This window comes from Leucoraja erinacea, chromosome 29 (assembly GCF_028641065.1).
Source record: "Leucoraja erinacea ecotype New England chromosome 29, Leri_hhj_1, whole genome shotgun sequence".
Taxonomy (NCBI): domain Eukaryota; kingdom Metazoa; phylum Chordata; class Chondrichthyes; order Rajiformes; family Rajidae; genus Leucoraja; species Leucoraja erinaceus.
In genome coordinates this window covers 13908961-13926913 of record NC_073405.1, presented here as the reverse complement: position 1 = coordinate 13926913, position 17953 = coordinate 13908961, and the positions used below count along the sequence as shown (strand labels likewise).

The 17953-nt window shown below is 51.4% G+C and overlaps 1 protein-coding gene across 1 annotated transcript in view; it reads left to right on the top strand.

Moving 5' to 3' along the window:
- mef2b (myocyte enhancer factor 2b) overlaps positions 1-16423 on the top strand; it is a 76640-nt gene extending 60217 nt beyond the window's left edge. Inside the window, exons 6-9 of the mRNA XM_055658668.1 lie at positions 8653-8822; positions 10696-10798; positions 12916-13060; positions 15937-16423. Of these exons, the coding sequence (XP_055514643.1) occupies positions 8653-8822; positions 10696-10798; positions 12916-13060; positions 15937-16180 (662 nt within the window). The 3' untranslated portion in view covers positions 16181-16423. The remainder of the gene's footprint in view (positions 1-8652; positions 8823-10695; positions 10799-12915; positions 13061-15936) is intronic.
- Positions 16424-17953: the final 1530 nt, after the last annotated feature.

Sequence of the window (17953 nt, the reverse complement as noted above, 5' to 3'; positions counted from 1 at the left end):
TCTGTTGAACGAGAAGCAGGTTATGTAAATGGTTAGAGATTACAGAGCTCGGAGATGTAGAAAGAAAGACACAAAGTGCTGGAGTAACTCAGCAGGTCAGGCAGCATCGCTGGAGAACATGGAAAGGTGATGTGTTGGGTCGGGACTGTTCCACAGACTGATTGTAGGGAGGGGAGGAAATAAAGTTGGAAGAGGCCAGAGGCTAGACAAAAGGCAGGCAGGTAATGGATAGATAGACACAAGGTGTTGGAGCAACTCAGCAGGTAAGGCAGAAAAGAAGCAGAGATCCCGAACCAGGTCAGAACCTGAAACGTCACCTGTTTCTTTTCTCCAGAGATACTGCTTGACTTGCTTCAGCATTGTCTCAATTTTACAGTATACGAGCATTTGCAGTTCCTTCCTACACAGATGCAGGTGAACGGAGGAGAGGGGTGCGGTGTTGATTGGCAGATGGTTAGCCATAGGCCAGAGATGAAAAGTCAAAAGGTGTGAGATCACGAGACAGGAGGTGTGAAATGTGCAGCCTGAGGAGTGAATGTAGGTGGAAAGGACAGGCAGAAACGGAAAGGGAGAAATGGGTGTGCTTCCAAGTAGGGCACAGGGAAAAGAGTGGGTGGGAAAAGGAGGGGAAAGGGGAGAGGCATTGTTTCTGGGTTAGTTACCGAAAATTGGAGAATTCAATGTTCATACCACTGGGTTGTAAGCTACCCAAGCAGAATATGAGGTGCTGCTCCTCTGATATGTGTGTGGCCCCACTCTGGCAATGGAGGAGGCCGAGGACAGAAAGATCAGCCGGGGAATAGGAAGGGGAGTTCAAATGGTTAGCAATGGGAAGGCTGACGGTCTCAGCTAATGCTGTCACACATAGAAACAAACATAGAAATTAGGTGCAGGAGTAGGCCATTCGGCCCTTTGAGCCTGCACCGCCATTCAATATGATCATGGCTGATCATCCAACTCAGTATCCCATACCTGCCTTCTCTCCATACCCTCTGATCCCCTTGGCCACAAGGGCCACATCTAACTCCCTCTTAAATATAGCCAATGAACTGGCCTCAACTACCCTCTGTGGCAGAGAGTTCCAGAGATTCACCACTCTCTGTGTGAAAAATGTTCTTCTCATCTCACACGAGATGCATGTTGTGATAGTTTGCTGCCAGTGGAAGGGTGAATTGGCTGGTGGTGTAAATCCCCCAGCTCTACTCCAGACTCTAATGCTGGGGGTCTTTCCTGTCCCATCTGAGCAGGGGGAGTGGGAGTAGGGCAAGTGGTTGCACTGCACTGCCTGCAAACACCAGCGTGTGAGACTTCAACCCACGAGGTGTGAGTCAGGGGTGAGAGAGCTGCCCACAGCCGGGCTGGAATCAGCGCTCCGGGCCCTCTTGTGTGTGGGAAAGGGTGTGGTGGGAGATGGGATGGAGAATGCAGACTCATCGAGGGAGGCGAGGGGAGGGGAGGAAGGCTGTGAATGGGTTAAACTCTGCCGCTGACTCATCCTGACCAGAGTGCAGTGTTCTGCACCGTTTCCTGCTCGAGTCACAGCAGGAACAAATGAACTCATTCACTCTTGAGAGTGACACACTTTCCAGCCCCTTAAGATTGTTTTAACCCTTGCTTCCGATAGCAGCGAGTGGGTAGCAGGAACAACTGACCCTGTCCCTCCGCACTGAGTGGGTTAGACATCACGAGGATGGAGCGGACACGCGGGGTTGAACGGTGTCGCCCATGGTGATGCTCCCCGTGGCTGCCTGTACACTCTCACTAGCTGGGCTGATTCACCCTGAACCCATTGGGGGCATGGGGTCACTGTTACCGCACTTAGCCACCGTCACTGTGGGACCTGCTCTTCCAAAGCTGTCCAACAGTGGTGGCTTAACAGCAAGCTCCCCCCCCCCCCCCCCCCCGTCCCTCCCCCCCTCTCTCTCTCACACTCTGTTTCCATGTCTCACTACCTCTCCCCCCTCCTCTCCCCCCTCCTCTCCCCCCCTCCTCTCCCCCCCCCTCCCCCCCCCCCCCCCCCCCCCCCCCCCCCCCCCCCCCCCCCCCCCCCCCCCCCCCCCCCCCCTCCCCCCTCCTCCCCCCCCCCACCTCCCCCCCCCCCCCCCCCCCCCTCTCCCCCCCCCCCCCCCCCCCCCCCCTCCCCCCCCCCCCCCCCCCCCCCCCCCCCCCCCCAATCCCCCCCCCCCTCCCCCCCCCCCCCCCCCCCCCCCCCCACCCCCCCCCACCCCCCCCCCCCCCCCCCCCCACCACCACCCCACCCCATCTGTCTGTCTGTCTGTCGCAAAGAGGCTTTTAGACAGACTCATGGATATACGGGGAATGGAAGAATATGGATCATGTGCAGGCAGTTTAACGGCATCATGTTCGGTGCGGACATTCCTGTACTGTGCTGTACTGTTCAATGTTCCAAAATAGACTATGGTATCCCTCTGTCCCTGAGAATCCCTTTTCATGTCGAGCATCTTGGTTGGATCACGGTTCAAAACTCAAGAAATACAAGCTAAATGCTTGTAGTTACATCCTGCACGCTCACATTTCTTCTCAAGATGCTGAACCGAAAAATGCCATGACATAACTCTATTTTGTAATGTTATATCATGCAGTAAAATAGGATAACATGGAGCTGGTGTGAATGGGTGATGGATGGTCGGCATGGACCATTTGGACCGACGGGTCTGTTTCCACGATGCTGCACAGCAATCATTCAAAGAGAAATCACCGGCCACAATTCAACAGATATGAATCTGAGCAGCTCAGTTTAAGAAGCCATTTTTATTTTGTGAACTCGGGTTGTGGGAGAAATGATAGGCAGTCATGATGCCAGGATTCCTGAGGAGCAGGTGCTCTCGAATGTGGGAGGATTGGAGGACAGTCCCCGTTCTTTTTGCATTTTCATCTGGGTTGTTAGGTGAGAGGTCCTGGGGAAATGCCTCTCTGGTGGATTCAGTGTGGGGAAATGCTGAGGGATCGCTGGTGATCATGGTGGCAGCTCGATAGTTCCGGAAAACGGATAAATTGTGGTGCCTCTTAATGTGGGTCAGTGGCATTTAATGCCTTAAACCCTCTGGTGATTGGAGTCGGACCTCATACAATGAGCCGTTGATTTGTCAGAGGTCAGCAGCAGAGCCCATCGATTGCAGTGGGCAGTCGTAGACTGACCGAGGGGGAGAAATGTGGCTTTTAAAAAAACTTTTCCTTTCATTATTCTTATGTTCCAAATTAACTTTAATTTAAAAGTGAATATATATTTTAAAATTAGTTACTTTAGTTTTATTTTTTAAATGGCTTTGAATGTCAGGACAGGAGTGATGGAATAACATAGATACATAGGTGCAGGAGTAGACCATTCCACCCTTCGAGCTAGCACCGCCATTCAATGTCATCATGGCTGATCATCCACAATCAGTACCCCGTTCCTGCCTTCTCCACATACCCTTTGATTCTGCTCGCCCTAAGAGCTCTCTCTAACTCTTTTTTGAATGCATCCAGTGAATGGGCCTCCACTGCCTTCTGAGGCAGAGAATTCCGCAAATTCACAACTTTCTGTGTGAAAACGTTTTTCCTCATCTCAGTTCTAAATGGCCAACCCCTGATTCTTAAACTGTGGCCCCTGGTTCTGAACTCCCCCAACATCGGGAACATGTTTCCTGCATCTAGCATGTCCAATCCCTTAATAATGTTATATATTTCTATAACATACCCTCTCATCCTTCAGTGAATACAAGCCCAGTCGCTCCATTCTTTCATCGTACCTCTTTGCAATTTCTCGTGGCCTTGGGCAGAGCTGTTGTAAACCAAGCTGTGATGCATTCTACGGTACATCTGCAGAAGTTGGTAAGAGAGATTGGGGACATGTCAAACTTCCGTATGGGCCTGTCCCACTGATGCGGTTTTTTGAGCGACCAGAGGCGACTGGCGCAACATTTTCAATATGTTGACATTTTTTGGCGACAGGTTTTGCTGTCGTAGGTGAATTCCTTTAAAACTAGTCCCTGACAGTCGCCTAAAGAGTCGCCTAAGTGGGACAGGCCCTTTAGTCTCCTGAACAAGTAAAGATGCTGTGTACTTTCCTGGCCACTGACAGTTGAGGCAGGTAGCGGTTGTGTACGCAGTTAGAGAGAGAGAGAGAGCTGAGGTTAGTGTGGGAGGGTGTGTGGAGATACCCTGGCTGTTTGCAGTCAGAGGAAGTTTGTACAGTATCGGTGGGCACTGCCTCAGAACGAAACCTGACGTGGTTCGCACTTTGCCGGGTGCAGGAGCCGGATTTCCTGCTCAACATTACTCAGCACTCGGCAGCTGCACAAGTTGAAGTGGGCTGTGCTGGGCTAGACTAGGCCAGGCTGACCAGGGCTGGGTTGAACCAGGGCTGGACCTAGGCTGATCTGACCTGGCCTTAGCTAGTCTAGGTTCGGCTTGACTAGGCTGACCTGGGTGAGGCTGGAGTGGGATGGGGTGGACTAAGCTGACCGGGGTTGGGCAGGTCTGCACTGGCAGAACTGGGCTTGGCTGAGCTGAGTTGGGCTGGCTAGACAGGACTGGGCAGAGCTGGGCTGGGCTGGGCTGAGCTATGCTGGGCTGGGCTGACAGAGCTGGTTGTACCCTTGCATTGCAGTAGTACACCATGTCAATTCACAATCCCTGGGCTCTCCCTCTCACCCAATGACCTGCATTTTGCAGGTATCAAACCGCCTGACGCCCCACACAAGAGCCTCATCAGATACCATCTCCCACTCAACCTCAAACAACATCAGAAGAAATATATTTCATGCAGCGCATTAAAGCTGAGGTTTTGTAAAAGCACCCAGTGTAAGCAAAGACCTAGAAACATAGAAAATAGGTGCAGGAGTAGGCCATTCGGCCCTTTGAGCCTGCACCACCATTCAATATGATCACGGCTGATCATCCAACTCAGTATCCTGTACCTGCCTTCTCTCCATACCCCCTGATCCCTTTAGCCACAAGGGCAACATCTAACTCCCTCTTAAATATAGCCGATGAACTGGCCTCAACTACCTTCTGTGGCAGAGAGTTCCAGAGATTCACCACTCCGGGAAGACCTGTCCCACCCCGGGAATTCCTTCTTCACCCTGCTCCTCTCAGGCAGAAGATCTAGAAACTTGAAAGTGCTCACCACCAGACCCGGGTACATCTTCTTTCCCTCTGTTATCAGGCTTCTGAATGGTCCTTCCATAAGCTAGGATACTGCACGATTCACCTCTGCCCCATTGAGGATATCGTAGTTTGGCTCTGGAACTGATGCGCTACAATGCTGAGAACTATATTCTGCACTCTGTATCTTCCCTTTGCTCTACCTATTGTACTTGAGTTTGATGTGATTATATTTATGTATAGTATATCTATTGAAAAACATGCAAAACAAAGCTTTTCCCTGTACCTTGCTACAAGTGACAATGATAAATGTAAATCTAAATGAAGTTGAAGGAGAGAGAGTTTCAGGCTCCAAGCTTATTTCTTAGTTTTAGTATTAGAGGTACGTTGGGAACAGGCTCTTCAGCCCATCCGGTCTGCTCTGACCAGCAATCATACCGGACATTAGTTTTATCCTGCACACCAGGGCCAATTTTTTACAGAAGCCAATTAACCTACAAACTTGTACGCTTTGGAATGTGGGAGGAAACCGGAGCACCCTGAGAACGTACAAACTCCGTACAGACAGCACACGTAGTCAGGTTCGATCCAGGGTTTCTGGCGCTGTAAGGCAGCAACTCTACCGCTGCACTACAATGCCATGCTCATCCATATCTAGTGTTTTGCAGAAAGTGGGAAAGCCGAAGGCTCTGACTCCCTGTCACACACTAGCATTAGCAGGAGAAGGACAACCGCATCGTAACTGTAAAACAAAACCAGACAATCTCCACCGCCCACAAAATCAACGCATGACCCTAAAAATAGAACCAGCCATTATTTTCACAATGTGCGGGGCCAGAAAAGTTCCAAATTTTCTCAATGTTTTATTCTGTCTTATGAGTATTTTCCATTCCTCGATGGAAGAGTACAGTAATCTCGCGACTGGTGAGGGAGTTGTGTGGGCTCCAATGTCTGCAGGAAGTGGGTTTGTGTGTACGCTGCATCACGCCATACATTGCTTGCTCTTCTTAGGGGCTTGAGCTCTGAGGCAGTGTTACCTGTGAATGTTTTACCAGCTGCCAAAATCCCCAGCATCCGCCTGATCCTCATAGGGTGACTGTGACCGTGTGCAGCGTGTGCTCACAGGATGTGGGGTCACTGGCAATGCCCTGCCTTAATTGCCCTTGGGCTTGGAGTTTGACTCGGTAAAGTTGGCAGGTCCCGTTACCTGTGTAGTAGGAAGCAAAGATACTAGAGGGGATTCCTATCTTTGGTAGGAAGGAACTGCAGATGCTAGTTTAACTGAAGATCGACACAAAAAACTGGAGTAACTCAGCGGGTCAGGCAGCATCCCTGGATTAAAAAACTAGGTGACACATTTTTCACACAAAGTTGAGAGTTTGTGGACTTATCTGCCTCAGAGGGCGGTGGAGGCCAGTTCTCTGGATACTTTCAAGAGAGGGCTTGATAGGGCTCTTAAAGATAGCGGAGTCAGGGGATATGGGGAGAAGCCAGGAACGGGGGTACTGATTGTGGATGTTCAGCTATGATCACATTGAATGGCGGTGCTGGCTCGAAGGGCCGAATGGCCTACTCCTGCACCAATTGTCTATTGTCTATTGTTGCGTTTCAGGTCTGAAGATAGGTCACCTGAAACGTCACTTATTCTTTTTCTCCAGAGATGCTGCCTGACCTGCTGAGTTACTGCAGCTTTTTGTGTCTAGGTCCCATTACTTGATGGCCATTAGTGAAGAGGGGGGAGATAATCTGATACATTCATGGATACTGTAACTAAAACATGCATCTTCAATCAATTCCAAATATTGTAATTCCCCAGCTCCTGTGGTGGGATTCGAACTTGTGACTCTGTGGCTTGGAGTGCTGGGCACCAACCCAGTAATTTGCCTGTTGTGCTATTGTACCCTTTGCAGCATGTGTTGCTGCAGAGACACAGCAGTATCACACCTGTCTCCATTTGATGTTTGCCCCGTCAGTCTTGCTCACATTTCTGGCTGCATAATATCCCGAGACCCAGTTCACAACACATTCCTCCATCCCTTCAGGTTCCTCCCTCCCCACCAGTCAACTCACCCAGTGTAAGAACTGGTTCTCTGCCATAAACACTCACAGTTCCCAGCACCAACACCTGTACATTAACTTCCACTTCCAAAGTAATGAAGTCATTGAAGTTAGCAGAATTATGACTTTTAAAAGACATTTGGACAGATATATGGACAGTAAGGGTTCAGAAGGATATGGGCCAAATGTTGGCAAATGGGACTAGCCCAGTAGGCCAACCTGGTCAGCAGGGCCAGGGTGGGCAGAAGGGCCTGTTTCCATACTTCACAGCTCTATAACTTTATGGCAGTAGCATTTCATTCGTGAATTGTACTGGAGTGCACATTATCCAGAAAGAACTGCAGATGCTGGTTTAAAACAAAGGTATACACAAAATGTTGGAGTAACTCGGCGGGACAGGCAGGAATGGGTAACGTTTCGGGTCCAGCATTTTGAGTCTAACCCCAAGTATGGGCTGATTTCTCCCCCATTCTGTCACAGCTGGAACATCCAACCTGCAGGCAGCAATGCGTAATCTACAACAATGTGTTGGGAATAGGCTTACATGAATAGGAAAGGTTTAGAGGGCTATGGGCCAAATGCAGGCAAATAGGACTAGCCGAGATGGACATCTTGGTTGGAATGGGTGCGATGGGTCAAAGGGCCCATGCTATCTGACTCTAAGAAAACATGCATTTGTGTAGCATTTAAGTGGTGATGGGCTAGAAGAGGTCAATGTACAAAGGGACCTGCATGAGGACAGTGACTCCTTACACCAGTCACTGAAGGGAAACAAGGAGGCAGTAACAGTTAAGGAGTGTGGCTTGTCGGCCTTCATTGTGAGAGGATCGGAGTACAAGAGCAAGAATGTCTTATCTACAATTGCACAGGGCCTTGTGGAGGCTGCATACACTTCCTGCCACAGTTGGTGAGCAGTGAAGGTTGACCAGACTGATCCCTGTAATGTATGAGGAGACATTGGGTCAAGCAAGCCCATTGTCTCTGAGTGTAGCAGAATGACAGGAGATATAAAATGTTGACTGTGGGTCAGGCTGGGTTCAGGAGGCTGTTTCCTGGCTAGGAGTACAGAAGGATCTTGGGGTCCAAGTCCATAGCTCCCTGAAAGTGGCAACACATAGATAGAGTGGTAAAGAAGGCAGATCGTATGCCTTCATCAGTCGGGGCATCGACTGTGACAATTAGGAGTCATATTGCAGCTTTATAATACATTGGTTTGGCTGCATTTGGAGTATTATGTGCAGTTCTGGAGGCAGATAAGAGGCTTTTAGATAGAAATCTGGATCTGAAGGGAATGGAGGGATATGGAGAAAGTATAGGCAGATATTAGTTGGTGTTGACATCATGTTCGACAAGACATTGTGGGCCTGTTCCTGTGCTGTACTGTTCTATGTTCCCGGATTTCTTGGCGTGTCCCGCGGGTATCAGCCGTGTAATTGTGGTGAACGTGTTCTTCCTGGAGTTACCCTCAGAACCTCTCTGTGGCAGGTGCTGGTTACCTGAATGTCCACGTCTCGTCAGGGATGATGACCTCTCCCGGTGACCTCAGCAGAACCATGACGACCAGGTCACCGACCCCCGTGAACCTTGGCCCTGAGAGTGGCAGAGGTGAACTCCACGCCACCTCCACCGGCGGCAGAAGCACCGCTACTTCACTGGTGAGAGTTCAATTCCAGTTCACTACCTTCTGGAGGGCACCAGGAGCAGGTACACTGCCAGCCTCAAACGATTCAAACATTTTCTTCACCTTTCGTATTTAGGGTCATAGAGCCACACGGCACAGAAACACGCCCTTTGGCCAAACTCGTCCATGCCGACCAAGAAGCCCCACCTCATTTTGTGCCTGCGTTTTTACCTCATAAGCCTCTAAACCTTTCTTATCCACATACTTGCCCACGGGTCTTTTAAATGCTATTATTGACCTGGCTCAAGTACTTCCTATGGCAGCTCGTTCCATATATATACCAGCCTCTGAAAACATTGCACTGGTAAATCTTTCTCCTCTCACCTTAAACCTTTCCTCTGGTTCTTGATTCTCCTCCTCTGGGTAAAAGACGTGCACTTTTCCCTATCTATTCCCCTCATTATTTTTTACACCTCTATAAGATCACCCCTCAGCTTCATACACTCCAAGGAATAAAATCCTAGACTATCCAAAGTCTCCCTATAGTTTAGGCCCTTAAGTCCTGGGAAATTTCTTGTAATGCTTCTCTGCACTTTTTCAGATTTAATGACATCCATCCTATATAAGGGTGACCAAAGCTGAACACAATACTCCAAATGTGTTCTCCTTCACGTCCTATATAACTGTAACTATATAACTGTAACAGAACAGAACTGTATAGAATGTTCCAAGTTCTATACCATGACTGATGAAGGGTAATGTACAAAAAGCCTTCTTTACCACCTTATCTACCTGTGATGCAGCTTCCAGGGAACTATGTACCTGTACTCCTAGATGCGTCTGCTCTACAACGTGCCCCAGGTCCCTGCTGTTCACTGTGAAGGTCCTGCCCAAGTTTGACTTCCCACCTCGCACCTATCTGCATTAAACTCCATTAACCATTCCTCACTCCTTTTGCCCAGCTGATCAAGATCCTGCCGTCACTTTTGATAACCATCTTCACTGACTATGATCTTGATTGACAACCTTCTTGGTTACTTCTTCAAAAAACTCAATCAAATTTAATCTGCTCCACAGCTGCTGCACAAATTCTTCGCTTCTTTTATCATCAACATCTCTTAGTGATCTGTTCAAGTTTACAATTAAAATTCCATCTAATCACAAATGGACCCAAGCCAAACCTTAACATGAGCAGCAGTGGGGGCTGGCTCGGAGAGATACAGTATAGGCCAAATGTAGGCAAATGGGGCTAGCTCTTCACCGGTATGGATGAGTTGGGCCGAAGGACCTCTTTCTGTGCTGTATGACTCTCTAACTTGGATGAATGCAGGGAGCTACATCCAGTCCCCCCAGGATCGGACTGTCCAAAATGCTTGTAAAGTGACACTGAACTACCTGACACCACACAGATCAGTGAAGGGTTCAGACCTAGACCAGGTGACGCAGGAAGGTGAGACCCCCTCGGAGCTGAATCCACTCCAGATCAGATACAAACACAAAACTTGCAGGAAATGCTTAGCAAGCCAGGCAGCATCCGTGGAGAGAGAAACAGTGTGGATGTGGCAGGTCGGAGACACAAGAGGCTGCTGGTGCTGGTATGTGGAGCAACAAGTAATATGCTGGAGGAACTCAGCGGGCTGGGCAGTATCTGTGAAGGGGAGAGGATGGTTGGGGTTTTGCGTCGATACCCTGCATCAGGACTGATGCCATGTCAGACCTGTCAGAGATTGGAGATATTAAAGATGTGGACTTTACTGACAGTGACAGTGGAGGGTGATGTGCGACCTGGTGGTCTGATTGGACCATGAAAGTGTTCGATTTATGAGTTCCACAGAAAATATAGCACTAACAAAATGCTCTGTCATTTGTGGATGTAATGATCTCTCTCTCTCTCTCTCTCTCACCAGAGAACAAATACATCAGCTGTACATCCCACCTCGCCGATGGTTACCATGGCAAACCCTGGTCTGACAAGCCATGCACTGGGAGGTTACTCCCCCGGCGTTACAGGTAAGAACATTGGCCATCTAATCCACAGCTTCAACCCATTCATTTTTGTACCTTCCATAGTGACTGGTCTCTGAACATGCTTGCTGGTGCAAATGGCATTATTTAGCAGTACAAAGTTCAACGTTGTCTGCAGCTCCCTCTACGCTATCCAATCACACTTTCCCCAGAGTCAGCCACTGAGTGAAGCACTCTCTAAAACAAAAACCATAACTTCCCATTGCAACCGTGGCCGTTCATAGTTGGGGTTTTAAATGTTCAGTAGCCTGGGAAGAAACTGTTCCTGAACCGGGACAGACACACTGTACCCTCTCCCACCTTTCCAAATCCTCCGCTTCCCTCCCCGGTTGTTATCCACCCCCTTACCCCAACAAATCATCACGCCCCCTCCCCAATAGCTCCAAGACGGGGAAAGCAGAGCATGTTTTATGAGCTGGGCCGTCTGGCAGTGTGTGCTGTATGTAGGGACGGGGGGGGGACGGGGGGGGGGTGGACAATCGTTGCACAGCAAGCTACCAGCCCTGAGCAGATCCCATTCCCAATGCTGGTGCCTGAGTATTAACTATTGAATATTGGGATGTCACAGTTTTCAGACTCTAATACCTTCTTCCCGATGGCAGGAGTGAAATGAGATCCGGGCCAGGGTTGGTTTGGGTCTCTTGAATCTGGCTCTTTTTACGATAGATCTTCGATGGTGGGGAGGTCTTTGTTCCTAGGTACTCGAGTTGCTGAACCAGGCAGTGATACAACCAGTCAATATGCTCTCACATGTTCAGCTGTAGAATGTCAAAAGTGACATCAGTTCATAGATAATAATGTCAATTTGTGCAGAATAAAATCCAATTTTAATGCATCATTTGGGACTCCAACAGTGGCATTTGATGCATAAGAATGTGCTCACTGAAACCCACAGAGTCTGGAAATTATTATAATTAGAAGACGGGGAGCTCACACAAAGTTTCCTGGAGCCTCCTCACAGAGAACCAGCGACACAAGGAACTGCAGATGCTGGTTTACACTAAAAGACACAAAATGCTGAAGTCCGGAGAAGAGTTCCAACCCTCTCCATGTTCTCCAGGGATGCTGCCTGACCCACTGAGTTACTCCAGCACCTTGTGTTATGGCGCTGCACTGCCACCTCATGGTGATAGGAGGATTGTACAATCCCCGAGGCTGCCACAGACACACTGTACCCTCTCCCACCTTTCCAAATCCTCTGCTTCCCTCCCCGGTTGTTATCCAGCCCCTTACCCCAACAAATCATCACGTCCCCTCCCCATTAGCTCCAAGACAGGGAAAGCAGAGCATGTTTTATGAGCTGGGCCGTCTGGCAGTGTGTGCTGTATGTAGGGACGGGGGGTGGACAATCGTTGCACAGCAAGCTACCAGCCCCGAGCAGATCCCATTCCCAATGCTGGTGCCTGAGTATTGGCTGGGCCAGGAGAGACTCCCCTTCTGTGCAACAGAATGTTTCCTGCCTGGCAGAGAGGGCGCTCCTGTACAAACAACGGCACCTCTGGCAGTGTGGCGCTCCCTGCCTGCTGTTGCTGCCCTCTACACTTGCTCCCCGCATACTGCACTCCCCCACATGCAGCATTCTTATAAACATAGAAAATAGGTGCAGGAGTAGGCCATTCGGCCCTTCGAGCCTGCACCGCCATTCAATATGATCATGGCTGATCATCCAACTCGGTATCCTGTACCTGCCTTCTCTCCATACCTCCCTGATCCCTTTAGCCACAAGGGCCACATCTAACTCCCTCTTAAATATAGCCAATGAACTGGCCTCAACTACCTTCTGTGGCAGAGAATTCTATAGATTCACCACTCTCTGTGTGAAGAAAAAAATTCTCATCTCGGTCCTGAAAGACTGAGAAAAATGCAGGTTCTTTACCTGCATCGCCCTCTAGATGCGGCACCCTGTACATGCGGCGCTCCCCAGCTTGTGGAGTGTGTGTGTGTGTGTGTGTGTGTGTGCTCGGGAGAAGCTGGGACCAACTGCATCTCGATCATTCTCAGAGTGTTTGAAGCATTCCTGCCCATGTCCAGGCCAGTTCCTCCAGCGCTGGCTTCCGTCGATGGCCATTGTTAAACATCCACACCTTCCTCTCTCCTCCCAGGCTACTCGTTGACTGACAGCGCCTCGGTGTCGGCGTACAACCCGCCGGGTACAGTCCATCAGGACCAAACATCCATCTGGCACCTGCGACAACACCCTCACCTGCACCCGGGCAACCTCCAGCACCAGCCGCACCAATCACTGGGGTAAGTGAACCGCTGGGGGAGGGGACCAGGCCACTCAGTCAGAGTCTGGAGTGGATGGGGGACACACCAAGGACAGGGTAAGGTATTGCCAGTGCCCACAGGTGGTGGCAGACAGAACACTGGACTGAATGGCAACAGTGGGAGTAGCTATATGGCAAGATTCATTGACCAGAGGACACGCAGTTGGTCTCCAGGTTTGATGTGTTGGAGAATTAGAGTCGTAGTCATACACCATAGAAACGGGTCTTTCAGCCCAACTTGTCCATGCTGATCAAGATGTCTAACTACACTTGTCCTATTTGCATGCATTTGGCCAGTATCCCTCTCAACCTTTCCTATCCATGTTCCTGGCCAAGTGTCTTTTATTGTGCCTGCCTCAACTATCTCCTCTGTACCCACCATCCTCTGATTGAAAATCTTGCCCTTCTCAACTTAAACCAATGTTCTCTTATTTGTGATTCCTATACTCTAGGTAAAAGCTTGTGCATTCACCCGATCTATTCCCCACATGATCTTACGCATCTGTATAGGATCACCCCTCAGCTCCTGTACTCCAAGGAATGATGTCCTAGCTTGTCCAACCGCTCCCTATAGCTCAGGCCCACTACTCCTGGCAACATTCTCGTTATGCTCCTGTCCCACTTAGGAAACCTGAACGGAAACCTCTGGAGACTTTGCGCCCCGCCCAACGTTTCCGTGCGATTCTCGGAGGTTTTTGTCAGTCTTTCTACCTGCTTCCACTACCTGCAACCTCCGGGAACCGCACGGAAACCTTGGGTGGGGTGCAAAGTCTCCAGAGGTTTCCGTTCAGCTTTCCTAAGTGGGACAGGGGCATTAGTCTTTTCTGCACTCCTTCCAGCTTAATGACATGAATTAGCCCACCGTCCACATTCTGGCCAGCACTGGATGCAGCCATAATTCCACCTGTTGAAACACCCTGTCTCCCCACAGCCAGCTATCGGGCAGTTACATCACAGATGCCTCTAACCTCACCCAAAGACCATATGGACAGCACCAGGGCTCTAGAGGTCTTACCAAGTTGGCAGTAATGTTCCACAGGAAGCAGATTAGGAGAATTAGGGCAGAATTCCTGAGGAAGGGGCAAAACCATAAAATGCACCCAGGCCAGTCAGAGGTGGGGTCTCCTCATACAGAGAGCAGTGGGAACCTGGAGTTTCTCCCCTGAGTTGCCCACTTTGTTGTCTTTCGTCAGGGAATTAGATAATGGGCTACAGTCAAGGTAGGCTGGTAGAGTAATGAATTACGTCAGTTTCCCCTCTCCCCATCCACTGTCCTGCCCTTACCTCCCCATCACCTCTCTCCTCTCCTCTCCTACCACCCCACCCTTCCCCTCCGCACCCCGCCTCTTCTCTATTATTTTACCACACCTAATCCTCTCCATCTCCGACCCTTCCTTCCCATTTACTCACCCCTCCCCTCGCTGAGCCTCATTAGGGGCCAGGAACTTAAGTCAACATTCTTTCTGCAGGTTAGATTGTTCTTCGGTTGAAGGGTTGAATGAAATTTCATCAGAATTAATGAAGCATGTTTGTGTCAGAATCATAGATTAATACAGTCCCTTCGGCCCAACTCGGCCAAACTGAACAAGATGTCTAACTGATCTAGTCCCGCTAAACATGTCTGGTTAGCCTGCAAAACAAAGCTTTTCTCTGGACCTTGGCACACATGACAATAATAAATCTAAACCTTTCCTTTACATGTACCTGTTCAAATGTATTTTAAATATTTCTTATTACCTGCTTCTACTACCTCCTCTGGCAGCTCATTCCATATACCAGCCACCCTCTGTGTGAAAAGGTTGTCCTTCAAAAATCCTTTAAACCTTTCCCCTTTAAACCAAAGCCCTCTAGTTTTTGAGTCACCTACAATGGGGAAAAGCTGTGACTATTCACCTTATTAATGTCCCTTTTGATTGTATAGGGTATTGTGAGGTTACCCCACAGTCTCCTACCCTCCTGGGGTATAAAGTCCCAGCCTGGAAGCCCATCCTTATAAATCAAACCCTCCAGACTTGGTAACATTCTCCTCAGATTTTTTTTTGCACTATTTCCGGGTTAATGACATCCTTTGCATGCAGGGTGACCATAATTATATGCAGTACTCCAAGTGTGGCCACAGCTGTAAACATGATGTCCCAATGCCTTCTTCACTGGTTCAATGGTACCATTCTTCACCACCCTGTCCATCTGTGTTGCCACTTTCATGACTCTGTGTACCAACACGCCAGGGCCGCTCCACAGGGCTCCTATTGTTTATTATGTAAGTCCTACCCAGGTCTGTTCAACAACAGACACCTATCTCAAATTGAACTCCATCTGCCATTCCTCAGCCCAGTGGCCTAGTTGATCAAGATCCCATTATAATCTTAGCGTACCCTTTTCCCCACCCCTCTCTCCCTTCCTCACCTCCTCCCTCTACCCCTTACTTATTCATTCCCCCACCCCCTCCTCTATATCTCCCTTATCCATACCTTCCCACAACTCCCCTCTCCCCTTTCCTCTTCCCCCCTCTCTCCCTCCCATTCTCCCACCCCCCTCTCTACCTATCAACGTCCCTGACTGCACCCCCTCCCCAAGCCCCTCCCCAGTGCCTCCCTTCCGGACACAACCCCGTTCCTCACCCCCAAATCTCTCCTCCCCATTCATCCCCACCCCAACCACTTCACCCCACCTTCTCACCCACTCCCTCTAACCTCAGCTTCTCTGTTCCCGCAGTGTGACCCTCCCCGCCGCCCCTTCCCCGCTTCCCTTCCCCGCCCCTCCCCCACCCTCTCCCCTCCACCCACCCCCTTCCTCCTCCCTCGCCTACTTCCTCTAACCTCTCTCTATCTCTCTCTCTCTCTCTCTCTCCCGCAGGGTGACCAGTTCCCACCTGACCCACCCGGGCTTTCAGATGGTGAGTGTGAAGTCGGAGCGGGCCTCCCCCCACGCCGATGGCGGCGGCGCCATGTACCAGCACCACGAGGCGCGGCAGCCGCTCGGCCCCTCTGATTTCACCAAGGGCTACCCCTGCCCCATCGCTCTGAGCCGACCCCCGTCCGCGGAGGAGGATGGGCTGGGCGCCAAGCGGCCGCGACCGGCCGACCGCTGGGCCAGATGACCAGGGAGCGGAGCGGCGCCGCCCCGGGACTCGCCGTGTGAGCCGCGCCGCCGGCCCCTGGACCCCGGTACCGGCCGCCGGCTTTGAGCGGTGCAGAGAATGGGGGAACAGGTTGCCTCGTCTGTCCCGACCCTCGCCAGAGCCTCAGCTGGCTGGAGGCCAAGTCCCATCCCACCGCTCCCATCCTCTCCGCACTCTTCCCTCCCACCCTACCCACTCCCTGCCTCCTCCCAGCCCCCCCCCCCCCCCCCCCCCCCCAGTATCCGCACCCGGGCTGAATGCCCGCAGCCGGGACGGGCCCTGATCTCAGTTGCTGGTGGAAGCCGGACGCCCCAGTGGGGGTGGTGTGGGGTTGGGGCTGGAGGGGAGGGGTAGGGGTGGGTTGGAGGGGGGGTAGGGTGGGGGGGGGGAGGGGAGTGTGGGGGGGGGGGGGGGGGGGGGGTAGGGGTAGGGGGGGGGGGTGAATGCTTGGGCGTCTCCCTCGACTCCTGGCTCCTGGCGGACACGCTGTTCAGGCGGCGAGACTGCGGGAGCCATGGCGGCCTTGCCCGACACCGCACCCACTGGGGTGTCATGGAGAGGGTGACCGAGTGTGTAACCCACCCAGAGTGTCACAGTACGCAGCGTCACCCCCCTCCCCCCTCCCCCCAAGGGGTGGATAAACACCGTGCCCCACCTCGGGAGATGTGATTACACCCAGTGTCACCCATCCCTCCCCGACTCTCCCCTGCCACCGAGCGGCACACGCTCAACACGCGGGGACTGAGGTGGAGGCGAGACTGGGGCGTGGTGTCAGGCAGTGGGATGATGGATCTGTGTGTGCGGGGTGGGACAGGCGGCCGCTTGTGGTCCGACAGTGGGCACGCACAGCTGGCAGTGGCCAGGTGACACCCTGGCAGACGGGGGCACCCTAGGGCGCTCCAACTGCAAGGGTCCCTCTGTACAGATCACCCACCAAACCAGCGCAACCTGGTCTGACAGGAGGGGGATGGATGAGTTAGCACCGACGCAGAGAGTCCCTGGGCTACGGTACAACGTCGCAGGCGAGCGGGTAGCTGTCGGTGAAAGTATAGAGAGTGTTCGTTAAACGGCGGCCCCGAGGTTCCCTACAATCATTTGGCCGCTGCCAATTCCTCCCGGGACCTCCCGGCTCCTGGCTGTTGGATGACACGAGATGCTGAAACATTGAGCAAAACACAAAGCACTGGAGGAACAACGGGCCGGGCAGCATCTGTGGTCGCAATGGGCAAGCGAAGACTCGTGACCCTTCTTCGGACTGGACGCGAAATATTTTCTGTCCATTTGACTTCGACATATGCTGCCTGACCCGCTGAGTTCCTCCGGCGCTTTGTCTTGTGCTCTTGACTCCTTCCTCCCGGTTTAAAGTCGGCCTGGTTTGCCAAGGGTGTTGCTTTTAGTTAAATATTGATGTTTCTTTTTTTGTAAAGTGGAAGTTTCTTCGCAGTGCGAACGGACTTCCGCCACACTTTGCTCCTGTATTGTGTGGGACACAGTTAAAGCTGGGGGTGCGGGGGCGACCCATCCAAATGCCCCAGTATCCGTGTGCCCGAGTGTGAGTCTGGACCAGCGACCTGGTGTTCCACCGTCTGGCTGAATCGTGGCAGCTCGTAGCTACTGTCAAAACCCCACTGAATCCGCCCCGCCCATTCCTAGCGCCACTCACCGACCGATTCCTCACCCTCCACTCCTCTCACCTTCCTTCCATTTCCGAATCATCTATTCCCCTTCCCCTTCTGCTTCCCACCGCCCCAA